Source organism: Excalfactoria chinensis, chromosome 3 (assembly GCF_039878825.1).
Source record: "Excalfactoria chinensis isolate bCotChi1 chromosome 3, bCotChi1.hap2, whole genome shotgun sequence".
NCBI lineage: Eukaryota > Metazoa > Chordata > Aves > Galliformes > Phasianidae > Excalfactoria > Excalfactoria chinensis.
The window spans coordinates 41,288,633-41,307,642 of NC_092827.1; the positions used below are offsets into that span (position 1 = coordinate 41,288,633).

The window sequence follows — 19,010 nt, forward strand, 5'->3', positions numbered from 1 at the left end:
TGGGTTTTGTAGCTTCCTTTACTCCCCTTTATGCTTCAGTGCATTTTGTAGCAAGACTTTGTATTAAGGCTTTTGTAAGACAGCTTACATACATGATGTTTGACTTACAGCACCGTTGATCTTAGTAGAAGGTAAAAAACCCAACTCTCTTCAGCTGGGAGAGTAGTAGGTTTAGTCATCTCTGTTGCTCGAAGTTGGTTGTGATCTGTTAAACGTTTATTGCTCCTCATTTCCCATTTTTAAATTTATATTCTTGAATGTCATAATAATTATTTCTAATCCCTACCAGCACCGAACAAAGCTCTATCAATCAGAGTTATTATGGAATACCCACTTTGTTCATTGCTCTTTCAATCTGCATAAATTTTCTAACTGATGCATTTTTGGAAACAGTCACTTTGTTTTTGTTTTGAATGCGTGTGTAGCTTTCAGTTTATTTCTTTGCTTCAGTAGTGATAAAGGAGACTTCGGTCTTATATCTCAAATGTGGGTTGCAGGTGATATTCGTGCTGATAGTTTGCCACAGCAGTGTGCCTTCTATCTAATGCAGGCAGTAATAACTACAGCTTTGGCTTGAGGAAAGCTTCTTTCTTTTTTCCCTCTCTGTAGAAATACTGCAGCACAGTCCAGCTGGATTCTGGAATAGACTACAGGAAACGAGTGCTTCCTGCTGCTGGAAAACTGTACTACCTGTAAGTTGATCTACAGTACGGTATTTGCCCTCTTTTTCCTTATTAGCCAATAATTTCTTAGTGAATGGGAGATGAAAAATGTGTAGTAGAATTAGCAGGGTGTGACTTTTCCTTTCTTTGCTTTCTGGTCCATTTTGTTCAGCAAACCGCCTTCCATTATGCCTCGATATTAACTTCATTAAACTACATTTTCAGTACCCACACTAGCATCGTTTATAATGTGTGGCTGAATAAAAACTAATTAGATTTTTTGGGGAGGTGTGGTGTTTGGAGAACTGAAGTGACAGATGGCTAGAAAGTAATGAATATCCTCTTGTAAGAGATTGCACAATTCTCTTATAATAGAAGAACATCCTTATTGTATTTAAGTAATTAAGTATTTGTGGAAATCTAATGACAAGGATTCATTTAATGTTGGGTGTTTCCAATGACAAGGATTCATCTCGTGTTGGGTGTTTCCAGTGCTGTGGATTGGAAGAAAAACAGCAAACTCATATTTTGACATTTTCTGTTTATTGTGACAAAATTTCTTCAGCACTTTATTCTGTGTTTGCAAATAAATGTCTTTAAAGAACACGTGCACAGTTGCAGCATTATCTGCCTACTAGAAATGTCCTTTCTTTTTGAAAACTACTTTGAAACCTTTACATCGCAGGCATTTTCCTGTCTCTTATTTAGTTATAGTATTATTCAATTGGTGACAACACGAGTAAGGCAGACAATAGCTTAAAATGAGATTTTTAACCATGGTATCTTTCAACCCTGTATGCAATATTGATTTAAAATCACGTTTGCCTGAAGAAGGGTGCAGTGTTTGCATTCCACCTCTGTCATGAATATATGAAATCAAGCCTGCCCCTGTTGCTACACTACAAGATAGAAGTTTTGCTTTTTTGCCTGAAAAAAGTCCTGCTTAGCACAGTTGCAGCAGGTAAATTGCTTCTGGAAAATGTAAACGAAATACCAGATTTCTTCCTCCACTTCATTCCAAACCTGTGTTTGAATGTTTTCCTTCATTGCTTCCTTCGTTCCAGGATTGTTAGGGCCTGGCCTCACTGTTAACTTGTTCACGCGCAAAAAAGGAATCTACTCATCTCCAGCTAATTCTGGGAAGAAATTACAACATCCTGAGTATGGAAATTTCAGCTTAAAAAATCTCTCGTTCTGTATTCTTGTATTGCTCCATTTTATTTTTTACTTTTAAGTTTCATGCTGTCTTCTTGGAGGTACTGCTGGAAATAGGCGCTGTTATCTCAGAGTTGGTTCCCGTGGCTCTTGCTCTGTTCCCCACACAGCTGTCCTTGCTTCAAGCTGTGCTTAGTGTGCCTGGTGCACTCTGTGACCTTCTGTTTGATAGCTGTGGAAAGCCCTTATCATGTTCTTTTCTTCACTCTCCGTACTCTAAATAAATGAAGACTACACACGTGGCTTTTCATAGGTAACAGGGTAAAGTGACATCGCTTCTCAATGAAGAAGGGCTGTGTGAATAAGGCCCAGGGGCAGTGCCCTGTCCATGCATTTCATGGTGTTCTGCTGAGAAACTTGTGACCAAATGAATGACAGACATTGGCGATAAATCTTTTCCATGCTCTGACATTGGAAGGGTGTTCACTACCTCTAGAATTTAGGTAATTCATTTAGAAGCAATGAAAAACAGGAGAAGTCCTGTGGCTGCCATTGGGGATAAGATGCTTAGCCTCATTGTCAGCCCTTTCTCTGAGGGAATTGCATTTGTTCTTCTATTCAGATTTGTTCATTGGTACTTTCAGCCCTACAGAATCACTTAGTGGGGTTTTGTGTGTGTGGCTTTTCTTTTCTTTCTTAATTATTAGGTACTGTATAGTATTTTGCTTCACATTGTCAAAATTCATCTAGTCTTGTCCCCCAAAGAAAATCTTTTTGTTCAGCATATATATATTCCACTACTAATGGTTGTAATACCATCATCAGAATTTTAACTTCTCACATTGCTTCATAATCTGTGTACTCTTTTCTTCATTTCGAATAAGGGTTGCATCCAGGAGTTGACTTAAGTTGCTTTTACTCATCTGAAAGCAATCAGTGTAACGTAATTACAAGATGACTGATCAAAGCAACTTCCTTGATCTCAGTCCCGGGAGTCTATTTTCAAAACAAACTTTCTTGGCAATTAGGTACAAATATGCACCTTGGTATCATGTTTGTGTGTTTCTTGTAGTCTTTACCTCACCTTCATGCCCAGGTGCGTCTTCTCTGATACGCAAGTGCTCTCCTCCCTGCGTTTTGGCTTTGTTCTGGGTTTGTCTGTTCCTTTTTGTTTGTCACTTTTTTATTCAGAAATCTAATTCTTTTGGAAGGTATTTTATCTGGCATAACCACCTACTTAGAAGAGTTTTATTCTGAGGGCTTCAAATACAACTTGCAAAAGTCTTTTTCCCCCAGATTTCTCTCTGTCTACGAGATTTGGTATCACTAATTTTGAACTACTAAAGTAGACATTTCAGTTTTGCTTTTAACACATTTAAGATGCGTAAGGTTTAATGACAAGGAAAACATTTGTGTCATATGCTGACCATCACTTGTCGCTTTATGGGCGTCTGTGCACAGCAACACAACTTAGGTGCATCTGCTATCTGTAAAGGTAGACTTTTTGCACCAAGTACTGTAAAAGCCTTGATGAAGCATTGTGTATTTGAGCACAGGTTTGTTGCCTGCTGTAGCCTTAATTTACTGTTCTCTGCTTTTGAACTCAGCTAGACATGTTATCTGTCTTCTTTAAGGAGGACGGACACAAGGAGTTTGGCCTTGTAAACCATTTTGGAATATAAAAACAATTCTCTGATTGCACTGATTTACCATCCTCATGGTACCAGAAGTAGAACTTAAACTTCAGCTGTGTGTACAGATACTGTACATTTTCCTTACCCATGGCTGACCTTTTCCGAAACAGTGTTTTATGGGGTGGGAGGAAAACACGAAACAGATACAATTACTAATGCTGGCATTATGAATCTCACTTTAATTTTACAAGCTGTGTACAATTCATTCAATGCAATCAGTTGACTTGATTTTTTTTCTTCTTTCTTTTCCTCCATAAAGCCGCTCTAATATTTAATTTCAATAAGTCCCTTCAGACATTTCAAAGGATACTTCTTTAGGTGCTTGACTGCCTTGCCTTGTCTATTTGCTCTTATTTTGCATGCTAGATAGAGCCAGAAGCCTTTTTTCTCATTGTGTACACATAGTGTTAATGGATCTGCTCTGCCTGTATTGCCTCATTACTGGAAACGGCTCAAAACACAGAAGTCTTTCAGTGTATGCAAATAAGGCAGAATCATCTACCTGAGAGTTAATATTCTCTACTTTTAAGTGTATTCTAAATCTAATGTTTGTATTTAGAGCATAACATCCTGTTCTCTTTTTTATGGGCAAAAAGCTAAGCAGGCTCAGGCAGCTGTTTGATGTTGGCTTCAAGTGTTATTAATTTCATATTCTATTATTCTTTTCACTGTAGCACAAGTGAAGCTGATGTGGAGGCTGTCATGGATAAGTTGTTTGATGAGCTGGCTCAGAAACAAAATGATTGTACGTAAGTTAATTTCTCTTGAAAGAGAATACATTTAGAACACAATGCCCAATCTCCACTGACCAATTAATAAGTTCCATTGCTGTATATGGGTTGATGCCACACTCAAGTGGCAGTCATTGTATCAGCATTTTGTCTAATTTATGTGTTGAATCATGTGCTATTATTCATCAAGCTATGCATTTCCTATCTGTAAGAGATGAATTTTATAGTAATTATCCAGAGAAGATTGAGTCTTTGTTCATGTTCCCATAGTAACTAGACCAAGGATTCTAAAAGTGCAAGGCAGAGAGCTGAGGCTGAATAAAGCGTGTGGAACCATTGCAGACTTCACGTTTGAAGAGCTGTGCGACAGAGTGAGTACCCAGTCAAATCTAGATCAGTTAACGCTCAGGCTTTTCACAGTTTAAAAAAACAACACAATACAAACTTACTGTTTTTCCCAGTCTTACGGAATTAAAATTAAATAAAAAGCTTTTTTAACCTGCAGAAAGATTTTGAATTTAAAAGGAAAAAAAAAAAAACCCAACCAACCAACTTCCCAAAAGAACAGGAATCATTTTCTTTTTAATAATACGGTAAATTCACTTTTAATTGCATTGCCTTCAAAAATCCTACTGCAGTATTTGCCTGGGCTGGGATCATTGTTGGAATATTAATAGACAAAACATATTCACATATAAAAAGCATCCGAACACTGTTGTTAAAATTTGGGTTTTAAGTTGGTACTTGAGCAAAGGAAGAGTAATCCTGCTGCCATTAGAGTAATGCTTTGCTGCTGTTCTAATCTGTTGTTGCTTCCCTTAGTTGTGACTCGCTGTATGAGGCCTGTTCAGCCACAGGCTTTCTCAAAAACTTGTATTTCTTTAAATACTGCCAAATTCTGTTAGGTGTGTTTTATGATTGTGTGTGGGTGTGATTCCTGAAATGCATTCTATGTATGACCTCATGGACTATCCTACCCCTGGACTTACTGCGATGTGATCACAACCCTTAACTGGGCTGATAGCACCTGTCTTCTTTTTTCCAGTATGTTCACCAATCCTTTGATTGTAGCATTGCTTTCACTTCCTTGTGGGCACTGCTTTCACTTCCCTGTAGCTACTGAGGTGATAACCAGCAAAAGTTCTTTTCAAATAATTACATTGCAGGCTGTATGTAGGTTTTGGACTTCACAGGTTTTCAGTTTCAAACAGAACCAGTTTTTGTTTTTATCAAGCAGGACGGGAATTTTGGTACGGTTTATACCACCTGGACATTTCTGGCTTCTTCTCAGAGAATACTGATCCTTTAATAATGATCTGGAAAAAAGGAAAAGGTTTTTTGGGGAAAACTCGGCTCTAGATGAAGCAGGGTAAAATATGCATTTCACTAAAGAGTAGTGAAATAACTTTCAATCTGTTAATAATTTGAGAATGTGTTATAAACAGCCTGCAAGTGCATCTCAGTGCTGGAAAACTGGGCTGAGATCTTTGACAAGGTTTTTATTTAAAGTGAATGTTCAGACTGCAAGTGAAATTCTAGAGCACTAAAGAGTGCTACTGTGTGCCAGTGGTAACAAACAACGGGCAAAAACCACGAGCGGGACCTGTATAACTTCAGTCTATCAGTCAGCTTTTAGTCCAGAAGTGTTCTTAGGAAAGCTGCTTCTGGTTTCATACTGAAGATAATGAACAAATGGAAATGAAATGAATTCCAGTCTCCCTGATTTTGCGGAGAAGGTTGACTTCCGTACATGGCGTTCTTACTAAGAAATTGGCATTATCTGTTAAATGGATCGAAAAGTTAGTTAACTAACGTATAAGAATATTTATTGCAGAAGGCTTGTTACCAAATGGGGTGCCAGAGTACTGAGACCTGATTTCTCCTGGGCTGATGCCATAGACAGGGGGGTAGAAAGAATACTTTAGCTTTGGTGGCAGCTCCGTGAGATTGATGACAGAACATTAGTTGTGGTTTTGACATCAGGATTTTCGAGAAGGTACCAAAAATTCTGAAGAGGCTGTTGAAAAAGGCACAAATTGTTGGAGCTGGAGAATTTGTGCCCTCATGTGACAGATTTACAGTTCGTTTTGTGCAGTTTGTCAAAAAGAGGACTGGAAGATAGTTTTGTAACGCACAGCTGCCTTACTTGGGAAAAACAGAGGTATGAACGGGCTCCTAAATCTAACAGAAGAAACATGATGAAAGCCAGAGAATACAGAGAAATTCAGGTTAGAGAGAGGAAAAAAAAGAAAAAAGCGGCAGCATACTTTCCCCAAGTACTGAAGGAAATGGCAGAGCCTACCTGTCCTATGTTTTGTGTCCAAACTGCGTATCATCTTAGGAAGAGCTGTTTGAGCTAAAGTAGTAGTTGTTTGTAGGCTGACTGTCTCTAACATTTAGGGAAGTGGGTGATCTCAAGGTCTCTTCTGGTCTTAAAGTGTCTGCAGCCAGAGAAGTGTGGGTGTTGGGATCTCTGCTGTCACTACCCCTGTGTATGCTGTACCTGAGTTCAGCAGCTCACAGGAGAACGTCAGGAGGGGGAGCTGCCTGTGCTCAACCCATTTGTGCTTCAGGGAGATGGGCAGTACTTCCTCTACCGTCAGTCTGTGATTGCAGAATGTATTTTGCCACGGATGGTCACTTCCTGCGGTCTGAATGGCGCTGCCCTGATCGTGTTTAAGGCATCGCACCGACACCAAAGCAGCTTTCTTCCAAATTTGACATTCTTGATCCACAACACAGAAGAACAATTTCTCAGCAAGTGAAGGAAAGTTTAACTTGAGAGCAAATAGTAGTCTCAGATATGCAGTAAATAACTGATTTTTTTACATTTGTTTACACATATGGATGCATATTCACATGAAGTCAGTTTGAAGCACTCATCTAGAATGGGAAAGGTGTATGATTAGAAGGGAGTTTCATAATAGAATGTATCAGCTCTGTTTGGACTTCTATTTACAATGGCTGCTCCAAAAGTAATGCTTCCTATTTCACTATGTTGGCCTCCAACATCAGTGGCAGATGGTGGTGGTACAGCAGCAGAGGGTGAATTTTTCCACCAGTACCCCATTTCATGTTGTTGCTGTGTGACAGATGGCAGCAGAGGAGCAGCCTGACAGAATGGTGTCTGAGATGGAAGTATGAAGCAAAGGTGTGTCACTGAGTTCCTCCATGTGGAAAAACTGGCACCCACTGACATTCATTAATGCTTGCTGAAGACTGGTGGAGACCAAACAGTGGATGTGAGCACAGTAAGGTGATGGGTGGTGTGTTTTAGCTGTGGCAATGGCAACAGTGGGTCAGATCAGCTGGTGCAGATTATTGCAAGTGTGGCATGCAGGATCTTGTTCATCACTGGCAAAAAATGCATAGCTATTTATATATGGTGGTGACAGTGTTGAAATGTTGTCTTTTGTAGCTACAGAATTTAGATAGAATTGATAGAATTTGCTCTATCAAACACTGTTATTGTGCTCTCTGTGTCTGTTGTAGTTTCCATGGGAATAAATAGGAGGCATTACTTTCAGAGTGACCTACATAGTATCCCAGTTTATTTTCTTTCTTCACATCTTATTATGTATTTTTTTCCATATCAACAATGTAAGTAGGTCTAAAATATGGCAGCAGGTATTAGTAACTAACAGTTGCCCGTTAATCTGTATAGAAGTAAAGCACAGGTGTGTGACATGCAGTTGATTTGATAGCATTAATTTTTACATCAGTTTCCTCACTGAGGAAAGGTCTATTTTTTAGCTAATTCAGTTAAAATCAAATGTTAACTTCTTGTTTCTTTTTAATTTTACCAGATTATAGGAACGTGTGGGAAATTGTAAGATATGGGGTGATAGAATATCGATCCATTTCAATTGCTTTAAAGCAAAATAAAAAGTAGTTTTTCAGGTCTGTGCCACATCTGGGGCTTATATGGCAGTACGGTGAGTGGTGGCATGAAAGTAGTTTTCTGCTTAAAATGGCTCCCTGTAAATGTGCTTCTCTGGGGTAATCTTTCAGAACTGTGTTTTTGTTCCTTTTTAATCATACCCCATCAAAGCGAAGTTTCATTTCTATTTACGCACATTAAGGCCAGTATCCATTAAGCCTTAAAAAAATCCCCCTCTGCCAATTCTCTTTCTTCACTTTTCTTTTAACATTTTGTTTAAAACCTGGTTGTTGTGACAGCTTGGCTTGACTCCTGAGCTGGTCTAAATAATTGAGACGACAGCGTACCTTGTATTTAATCCTCCAAGGTCCTAAGGGAGTGAGTAGGTACTGTTCAGCTCCCAGGGCCGTCTTTCAGTTTTCCTCTCGCTTGAGCGTAGCAACTGCTGCCCTCTGCTGGCAGTACCGACTTCTTAATGCAGTCGAGAGCATTGTAGCCTTTTTTATTTTTTACGAGGATCGAGCAATTGTTTCACATATCCTGTAGGATTTTCTTTATTAAAAATATCCTGTCATCCAACTGCCAAGGACTGATGAACGCACTGTCTTAATAGGGTAGGAAAATATATCTATAAAACTGATTTTATCGATGGGTGACCTAAAGAATGGTGACGTTAATTGCCAAAATGCCGTTCCTCCAAGAAAACAAAATGAAAACAAAATACCTTTTCTACTGCTGGCAATCCTAACTTTCACCTTTCTAGGCTTTCTCGTGTCTCTGTAGTGTAACTCGCAATAGTTGTGGCTGTAGCTGAAGTCAGCAGGAATTCTGCTTTGAACTGATGTCATCCCTGAAACCTAGAAGACTTGAGTGTCAGAGGGCATTTAGTCTAGTACCCAAAGCTTACATGTGCTTCTAGCTAGATTTTCTCTGTCCTCTGTTTGTACTTTCTTGATTCACAGCCGTAGTTGTGGAGATAAATTCATTACAAGTGAAGTACCAAGTTGTTGTGGTATCAAAAGCCAAAGAAGAAGTGCACAATTTGTCTTCAACGCGAGACCGTGTGACACAACAGCAAAGAGGACAAAACTAATGCTGATGAATGTGCGTTATGTGAGAATCTCTGTTCTGGACACTGCATGGGTCAAGAACCCGATAGGGTGGGAGGAAGCGTTTGATCACTCTGCTTATATTCAAGAGATTTAAGTTAAGGCTGCACAGGTTAGCATCTGTCTGAACAGTCCATTTTTTCAATGTTCCTTCTGTTTGTGCAATTAACAGTGAAGAGGGGTAGGTTGTTTTGGGGTGTTTTTGGGGGTGTTTTCATACTGAGAGTAGCTAAATTGTACTTCAAAGCACATTTGAAAGAAAGAATAACAGATCCATCAGTTTATATTTCAGCAAGCAGGTTATATAGCCCCCTATCAAGCAATATTGAGGCAAGTTAAATGCTTTAAAGTTGCAGACTGACTCAAGATGCCTAGTTAGGAAACACCAAATCAAAGCTATCATTTGGAACTTTCCTTGCTGTGCCCTCTGATGTGAACTTTAATCACACAATGCCATGCTTCCTTTTTCTTTTGAATTTCCCACAAGGTTCCTTGAGTAAAACCTGCTAAGAAATTGCCTTCTTCCTTAAATTCCCAGGTTGTTCATAAGGCTTCAGTGTGCTCCTCTTTGCCTTTGGCTAACCAAATCTTGTAAAAGGTGCACACTGCCATACGCCTCTTCAAATTTCTTCACCAAGTTACCTGCACCCTAAATGCTCTGTTTTTGCTTAGACTTTGATGTAGATGCATCACAGGTCAATCCTTCAGTGTTTGCTGTTCCTTGCTTGAATCGTGATCTTGAAATGTTACATTGGTGCTCTGATTGGCTGTAGTAGTGGCTCCTTAGGAAGCAGCAGAAAGAGCTTTGTACTTTTTTTGTTGTTGTCTGATATCTAAGTTGTAAATGTTATGTGGTCTTAAACTGTATTTTGTTTTTAGGCAGTTCTGAAGTGTTGGTGTTTCTGCATTAAATTATAGTTACTGTTCAGTCACAACTCTTTGGTGTTTTATTGGATGTAGCCCTGGAACATCTTCCAATGTCAACAAGCAAATTTTCTCCAAAGATGAAATATCTTTTCCTAACACATGTAAAGTGTTTTGTATTCTTCAGGCGACCTCTACAAGATGAGCTGCTTTGTAATTGATGAGCCACCAAAGATGGGTGCTTTCTACTTTAATTAATGGGATATATAATAGAAACAGATGACGACTAACTCTTAAAACAGTCCACAGAGAGCTCCAAATAATAAACATCCTACTCAAACTGAGATGATGATAGCTGAAAATGCATTAAGTAGACAGAAAAACAAAAACAAATGAAGGCGAGAACTCAGGCTCCAGCAGGCTGAAGTGGGGTAAGCACTTTGTAAGGAGGCTAGCCCATGCTAGTGCTAATGCGTTTTGCATTAGTACAATGCCTAGAAAATAGTGACTCCTGGTATCAGAGTTAATGACAAAAATCTACAGCAGTTTTACGGATGTGTCCAGGAAGAGCAGTACCGTAAGGAAAATTCATATCTATTGATGTTTTGTGCAAGAAAACAAAAATCTCATCAGGTGAAAGAGTGGGTAACAAATGGCTATTGACAAATATGACATTATTTTGCTGTGGTTCTGAAGCTCAGTTTTGATCAATATCCAGTAGAACAGAAGGAAGAACAGACAGTACCAGAAACACATTCCAAATTAAGTGGTTATTTGCAGGATGCTGTCAGAGGACCAGCCTAACCGTACTTAACTTTTAGTAAGAAGATCACACATCTGTGTTAATATTAGGAGGAATTTTAGCTTCATTAGCCACTTCAGAGAAAGTAATACCTTTGTGTACTCCTTTGAATAAAAAACCAAAGCCTTTCTGTCGCTGGGTAATGTTCATAAGATAAACTTCAGCACTGCAGACTTACACAGGGGACACTGGTAAGTGTCTGAAACTGTTTCCCACTAATATCATCCTCTTTTACAAACCTCAATTGCTGGAAGTCGGAACCCAGCTATACTGAGGATCTTACTGCAACAGAAGCAGACAACTTGGGTGGCAGGCTGTCAGCTGTTCTAGCAGTGGAAATCCTATCCTAGGTGGAGCCTGTGTGTGTAGGGTACACAGTCTGCATCTCTAGCAGTGGTGTCAGCTGGCCTTGAACCCATTAGTCTGGCTTTGTTTCCTTTGCTGCACCAGTTAGTTGGTTAGGGCAGTGCAAAGAGAGCTTTAAACTGTCCCCAGAGCATTAGTGAGTTTGGTGATCGCTCCTTCTTTTTAAAGAAGTAGAATAGGGCAGAAGGGAATTTGAAGGACTTGTTCAAAGTGAGAACAAGTTATGCTGAGATCAAGATTAAAAGCTTCACCTCCATCTGCAGGGCCGTGTATTTCTCAACTCCGGAAGTAGAAGGTTGGAGAACTTTTCTGTGTGGAGAACTACACAGCTAAACTGTGTACAACAGCTGGTGCTTCAGGGGTTTTGTTGTGTCTCACCAGACTCGAGCCTTGGCATGGAGGTACAATCTTATTCTGCTAAAACAGTCATGGCTACTTGGCTCAGATCGTTCTGATAAGATCCAGGAGCCTCCAGAGGCACATTTCTGTCCACACTTACAGAGTATCAGCACTCAGTGCTGCTGGAGGTGTTGGAGAAATTCTTGTTAAAACACTTGGAATCATCTGCCCTGTGTGTGTGTAATTAGAACAGTTTCAAACTGCTTGCTTCTTGAGCTGCTGAAGGAGGTTGAATTCTTGTTTGGCTGTTATAAGGATGCCTGTTGTAGCCATCTATAAACAGTGCTTTTATGGCAGTAGAAAGAAGCAAAAGTATTATACTGACTCCCTTTCTTCACAAGGTGTGTCATGCTTTTACTATTTGCCTTGTTTTCCTTTGCGCTCAATACAATTGTTTTCCAGCTAGTGTTGACCTTTATCCAGAGGTGAGATGCTGGGTGGGCTGGCTCTGCTGTGTTTGTCCACTGGTTCCTTTGACTTTCTTTGACATTTTCACACCATAATAATGGCAGAGGGCACTGAAACCAGAGAGAAAGTAAATAGTATGTGCAACTTTGAGTGGAAGATGTGATACATACTGCTCTTTAACACCCTAGAAGTACTTGAAAGTATCGTCATTCTTTCCCATAGATGTCGCAAGGAAGTTGGATTGTTGTGAATAGGGAGGCAGGTGATTCACCACACTGCGCTTGGGGGAACTGGCTGGGTCTTTGAACGCTGCCTGCAAGGTTTGTTGGTGAGAAGCTCACCTTGTTCTTATTTGCCACCAGAAGAATTTCTGGAGCGCCACCAAAGCTTCGCTGTCCTCTACTTGTGTGCTGACAGTTTCTGTGGGGTTTGTTTCCATGCTCAAAATAAAACCCAAAGTCCTCTTCATGGATGGTCATTAATAATTGCCCATGATTTCTTGAGGAAAAATTCTAGTGAAGCGGCTATGCTTGGCCTACAGTAAATTTGTTTAGTAATTTGTTAGGTACAATATGTCTGTTTTCCTGGTTTTAAGTTGTTAGCAATATGGCCCTGCATTATTGCCATACTGTCCTGTTGAGGCAGTGCATTGCGTTACGACGGGAGTTGTAACGTTGTGCAGGATGCTGCTGATCTTACTTTATGGAATGGTCATGTCAATGTACTCATGTTCCCACACAAGTAAAACTAACGAGATGGATTTCAGGTGTGTGATGCTCTTTTCCTGAGTACAGTGACTTAAAAGCTCAAGATAAAATACTGCCCGCAGTACTAATAGGGTAGACCTCGCAGTAAAAAAAAAAAGACATTCCATGTAATGAAAGTCGTTTTAAATGAATACGTTTGAATGCGTACTTGAATGAGGTACCACTTCTTGTCTGTATCTTCTGTTGATGGTTTAGGTACACAAATAGAAACAAAAGTTCTTATTAAAGCGCTTTATTGCACCATTACAAGTGAAACTGCAAACAAGAGAACTGCTACAAATAGTCTCTTTATGTGTTTCCTCTTGCTTTTGGTACTTAAAACAGAAGTGTTTTTTGTCCGAGTTATTAATAGGCAAAGCACATGCGGCTGTACTTATGATTTAGTAACTAGTGTGTGCTTTCAGGGGTCTTGCTGCTGGATGGCATCCTATTCATTGTGCAAATTATTTAGGCTTTAGGTTGATGTTGTCGCTTAACTATTTTTATTCTCCTATGTGTTACTGTTTACAGCTTGTGTTTCATTTCTGTTTGAAGCTGTCAAGACATGAGGTGGTCAGGGTACAGAAGAGCCAAGTTTTTAACAAACTGTGTTTGGGTGAAGCCATCGGTATGAGTGAGCACGCGTTTACCTGTGTCAGGAAGGGCAAACTGAACTATATATCTTATAAATAAGAATGTGATGAGGACTTTTCGCCCTTTCTTCTGTAGGCGTAATAGTTCAGGGTATGGTGTGACAGATCTTTCTCTCATGGGTTTCCATTTCCTGTGGTTTGTTTTGTTTCAGCCTCTTGGGGCCAGTGACTACTTGGAAATATCAAAGCATTTTGACACAGTCTTTGTTCGCGACATCCCACCTCTTACCATGGCAAAAAGGACTCAAGCTCGGCGTTTCATTACTCTGATTGATACCTTTTACGAGCATAAGGTGAGAGCTGAGCCTTTCCAATGTGAGTAGGAATAACAACGAGAGCCCCCAGACCTGCCTGTCACCTCCAGCCAATTAAATATCAGTACTCTGCAGAACATAAGCAGCAAAGGCTGCAAGGAAGCAACCTTCTGGTGTCACAAATTGCCCCGGTGTGAATAAGGCAAATGAGTAGGTATTGTATGTCTGTGAGTGATAAGCGTGACCACATTTTAGTAATGAAAGACTGTGATGAAGCCAACCTGAGAGTAAATGGTTTCGGGCTGTATGGACACTGGTCAGGAATCCTTCCTGCACTGAGCTCTGAGGAGTTAATAGCATCGTTACGTTATTAATTTTAACGGAAACAATCGCTTTGGGCTTTACGTTGGGTTGTTGAACTGCTAGTGATAAATACAGCACCTCACTTGGGTTTACAAAGGTTTCAATCATGGAAGCAAAATCAGCACTATTAAAGCAACCAAAAAAGAGAAGTTCATGTTTTATATATATATATGTATATATTAAGGTAATGAAAGAAAGGATTTTACATGTTTTGTTTGATTATATGCGCATACACTTCAATGTTTCTGCAATCAGGAAATATAAATGGAAATGTTTTTTTCAAGTCTGTCCTGGCAAGATGTCCCAGCAAGGCTCTGAGCTAAGCATACCTGCAGCCAGGTTCCTGGTGCTCACTGGCTTGCCTGCATGCGATGTGAAGGCCTGGCCACAGTGCTAGGACAACAAGGCTGCGGTCAGCCTGTGTCCCACTGCACCTGGCATCTCCTCCCAGCAGACACAGACCAGCCTTCGTCATGCTATCAGCAAGCAGTGTGCATCTGAGTGTCCTAGGTGCAAGAGGAGTGGCACAGCTCAGCCTGCTGGGACATCTCGAGCATAGGCATTGTCCAGGTAAAAATACATGGGCAGAGCACCAAGTTGTTCTGTTCTCTGAGTAAAAGTTACTGTTTGAGGTGCTATTAAGGAAAAGATCCTGTGAGGTCAATATTCCAAATGAAGAAGGGAGGTTAATATGTCAGCAGTGTTAGAGAAAGGAGAAACGCATGGAAAAAGAACCTACAAGATCCTACCTGAGGTTTGCATCTCAATGTAATCCCTTTTCCATGCAGCACGGGTGCTGAATGTGGTTGCATGGTTCCTTTCAGGTGCGCATTATCTGCTCTGCAGCGACTCCTCTCCAAAGCTTGTTTATGGTGGAAGCCGGCAGTGGGGAGCTGGAGGACAGCAGAGTGTTGATGGACGATTTGGACTTGAGCCAGGTACATGATACTGACATCCTCTCCCTTTTGTAACAGAATTGGTTGTGCTCTCATAATCACTGGTCCACACTTAAAGAAAATCTTAAAGAAAATATCACAGTATATAGAACCATTTTGCATAAGTTTTAAGGTAATTTTGACTGTTAGTCATTAGATCATAGAATCATAGAATGGCCTGGGTTGAAAAGGACCACAATGATCATACAGTTTCAACCCCCTGCTATGTGCAGGATCACCAACCACCAGACCAGGCTGCCCAGAGCCACATCCAGCCTGGCCTTGAATGCCTGCAGGGATGGGGCATCCACAGCCTCCTTGGGCAACCTGTTCAAGCGCATCACCCTCTGTAAAAAACTGTCTCCTAATCTCTAACCTAAACCTCCCCTGTCTCAGTTTAAAACCATTCCCCCTTGTCCTATCACTATCCACCCTTGTAAACAGCCATTCCCCCTCCTGTTTAAACGCTCCCTTCAAGTACTGGAAGGCCACAATGAGGTCTTCCTGATGCCTCCTCTTCTCTAAGCTAAACAAACCCAGTTCCCTCAACCTTTCCTTACTGATGTATTCAATGATGTCTGAAAATAAGTTTAGCTACCACATCTAAAATCCAGCAATTGGTCTCTTCTGCCTCCTCCTAGGTTGCCCAGGGCTGCCTCACTCATCTTCACAGACAGTTCTCTGTGTTGCTCATTCTGTTTTTCCTTTTTCTTAGAGATGGTGTTAATGATTTTTATATTTGTGTAAATCTGCATACAACATGAGATCGTTGCATACAATGGAGAAGTGCTCTTGGTGCCGTGCTGCTGTTTTTGTTGTCCGAGCCCGTAAAGCACTCAGCATATAAAGGCTGAGGTCGGATCCCTTCTGTACGGCTCTGTGTCTCACCTATTGCGGCGCTGTTTTTGTGTACTGATACAGGATTCTGCCAAAGGTCTCTCCATGTTCACGGGAGAAGAGGAGATCTTTGCATTTCAGCGTACCGTCTCACGGCTTACAGAAATGCAGACTGAACAGTACTGGAAAGAGGGGGACAGAAACAAGGAGCAGTTGTAATTAAAAGTTGAATAAAAGCACCAAGAAGTGTGCAAAGAAGGAAGACTACAGAGCCAGAAGGCCTCTTAGCACAGCTGAAATAATAATGGCACTTTATCTAATCTGGACCCTGTTTCTTTCATCGGACTGTTTTCATGCTTAGGACATGCAGGCTTATTCTTCTGTACCCTCAGTGTGTGGGAGTATCAAATTGTACCTTCATTTTGTTCTCTGTGAAATGTAATTTGATGTCGAGGAAGTGTGACTGGATTAGAATTAGCCTGGACATGCTGGGACTGCAAGGATTCACGGCAGGTCGGGAATGCTGTTACCCAAAGGGGGCACTCTGTGGTTCACGCACTGCGTCTGTCCCGTGTTGCACAGCTTGCACAAGAGACGGGTGGAAGGCTTTCCTGATGGAACGCCTGATGTTCTGTAGCTCTCTGCTAGAATCCCATAGCTCCTTTGTAACGTGTTCTTTGGTTTCTTTTCCCCTCTGTTTCCTGTGTGTAACCATCTGCTGACTTTCAGACTCTGAGAGTTTCGTGTACTCAGCCTGTTGCTCAGTTTGGTTAATAGTAAACTAACAGTTTGATCCCAGAGCAAGCTGAGGAGGAGCTAGAGGGTACTGGAAACCTCAGAGCACTAAACCCAAGTAATCACATAAGGGAAAAGAAGCTACAAGCTACAAGGCAGTGTATACCATAACTTGTAAGTGCAACTTAATACTTCCCCTGTATTCTCCATTTCTTGCGAGCTGGGCGTGCTCCTTTCACACTGGTGATGTACCCCTGAACTTTCATCTCTGCAGCACCTTCCATCACAGGTAGCACATCTGCCTTGAGCTGGGGATGGCAGGACAGTGCTACTGAGGCGTATAGTAGGAGGAAGTGGAGAGGTCCTGCACACTTGGAGTTGTTACAGCAGTGCAGATGCTTTGGGAGTCACGTGCTGGATTCCTGTTCTGACCACTCCTTTGGCCTGGGAGTTACTGGTACAGGTTATGCCTGTTTTTAGAGCCTACGCTTATAGTTTACAATTGATGCCACTGGGTTATGCCCACAAGAGTGACTACACCTGAGAATTTTCATGTCTATTTATGCAAAATCCAATGAGAATATATTAGGTTTACTTAGGAACTGCTAATCCATACAAAGAATGGATTTATGCTTTCAGACATATTCTTTTAGGCTTTTCTAAAGAGAGACTGCTGAGATTCGTGCATGTCTGTGTGCATACACAGACTCATAGCTGTATACTTCATTCATACATGCCTAGATATGGATAAAGCTAACATATATAATTTAAGTTGTACATAGCAGTCTCTGCTCATCAGCCTGGCCTAAGCTAACAGCTGTGCTGAAGTTTCAGCTTAGACTTGACTTTTCTTTTTTTCCTAATTGCTGGAAATGCCCCAGGCCTTGTCCAAGCCAGAATTTATTGTGGTAGATGGGGTTTTTTTTGGTGTTATTTAAAAAACAGTGTGTGTGTTTAGCTCATATGTTCTCCTCTATCAGTGGTAGAGAGGAAATGCAGAGTCTTGCAGAAATACAGGTGAGACGCAGGGCATGTGAGAGAGGAGCTCTGGCAGGCTGTGTTCCCACAGAACTTAGGCTGTGGAAGCAGAGTGCTCTCTCCCAGTGTCAGTGTGCCAACCTCATTAAGCCATGGCTTCCCAGAAGCCCCAGGGCTGATGTGTTTGTGCTCCGATGGGCACAGCTTTACCTGGTGGCTTTTGAGGCTTTCCTGCATTCTGTGTGCTGGCCCCAAATTCAGGAAAAGCTGCTATAATCTGTGCAGCATTTGTGGTTGCACTGAGGTGAAGGTGTGGGTTGCTGCATTGAGGTCAAGAACGTGAGGAGAAGTTGCTGGGACCAATCTGTCTGCCAGCCTGGATGCCAGAGCAAAGATTGCTGCAGTACCTGTAGAAGAAGCATATTTACATGTATCCACTTCCTTAAAGAATGTAAAGCCCTATGAGCTTCTTGTAGGGTGCCATTTATGATTGTGTGGCATGCATAAATTCTCTTTCCAGTGGCAGGTTTGGGGTGGGAGGGACCTGAGGCCAAATAGCTGCCAGGCGATTGAGCAGTGACTGAGATGTGTCCCTGTGGCATGAATTAATTAAAACATTAAGATGTTTTAGTTGCCAAAGTGCAAACAATGAAATGCCAATGAATAAATTGCCCCTTAATGGCCTTGAAATTGCTGGATTTATGCTATCCCAAGTTCCAATGTGGGCTTCTTGGGCTTTTCTTACCTTGCAAACTCACATCAGCTTAGATCCACAACCCATTTCTCGTTAACCTTTAGTTACTCAGTGAGCATCAATGTCATTTTTGAAACATTTACAGCAACCTTACTGGTGTGGTGTGATGTTTTTCTGTCACAGAGAGTAAAATCCATGTGATTATGGACCATGTGAAGCGCTTCATATTGGTTTGTAAAGGCCTCATCCTGGCTGAGAATCTCTTGGCCAACATGTGGCAAAATACCTGACTGAGAAAGGAATCATAGAGTCAGTGAGGTTGGAAAAGACCTCAAACTATTTCTCAGTGTCCAGCCATTCAAGATGCAATCTCTGTGAGTGCTGTTACTTGATCCCTGTAGACAACCTATCTGCAAAGCTTTATTTGCTTTTCACGTTGTTGTTCAGTAGCTCTTTTATTATTATTGTTTTAACAAATAACGTAACTCTGTCGTTCTAAGCTACTGATTTTCATTGTTTGCCTTTGCACACATTGAGGGAACAATTGCAGTACTCTGGGCATAATGAGCACAGCCTACCCGAGGTCTTCATATTGGAGGTACGCTTCTTATGGTGTTATTTTGATCTACAAGGGAAAACCACAAGTGGCATTTTGTGAGTAAATGTGACCGTAGTGACACTGCAGCTGGGTGGACGCCACCAGTTTTTCAGCAGTTTAACCATGAACAGAATTGTCCAGGTTTCA

The 19,010-nt window shown here is 41.0% G+C and overlaps 1 protein-coding gene across 1 annotated transcript in view; it reads left to right on the top strand.

Moving 5' to 3' along the window:
* The window catches only part of AFG1L (AFG1 like ATPase), a 61,595-nt gene extending 43,122 nt beyond the window's left edge, over positions 1-18,473 (top strand). The window contains exons 8-13 of the mRNA XM_072333469.1: positions 610-692; positions 4,186-4,256; positions 4,513-4,613; positions 13,622-13,762; positions 14,911-15,024; positions 15,943-18,473. Of these exons, the coding sequence (XP_072189570.1) occupies positions 610-692; positions 4,186-4,256; positions 4,513-4,613; positions 13,622-13,762; positions 14,911-15,024; positions 15,943-16,077 (645 nt within the window). The 3' untranslated portion in view covers positions 16,078-18,473. The remainder of the gene's footprint in view (positions 1-609; positions 693-4,185; positions 4,257-4,512; positions 4,614-13,621; positions 13,763-14,910; positions 15,025-15,942) is intronic.
* Positions 18,474-19,010: the final 537 nt, after the last annotated feature.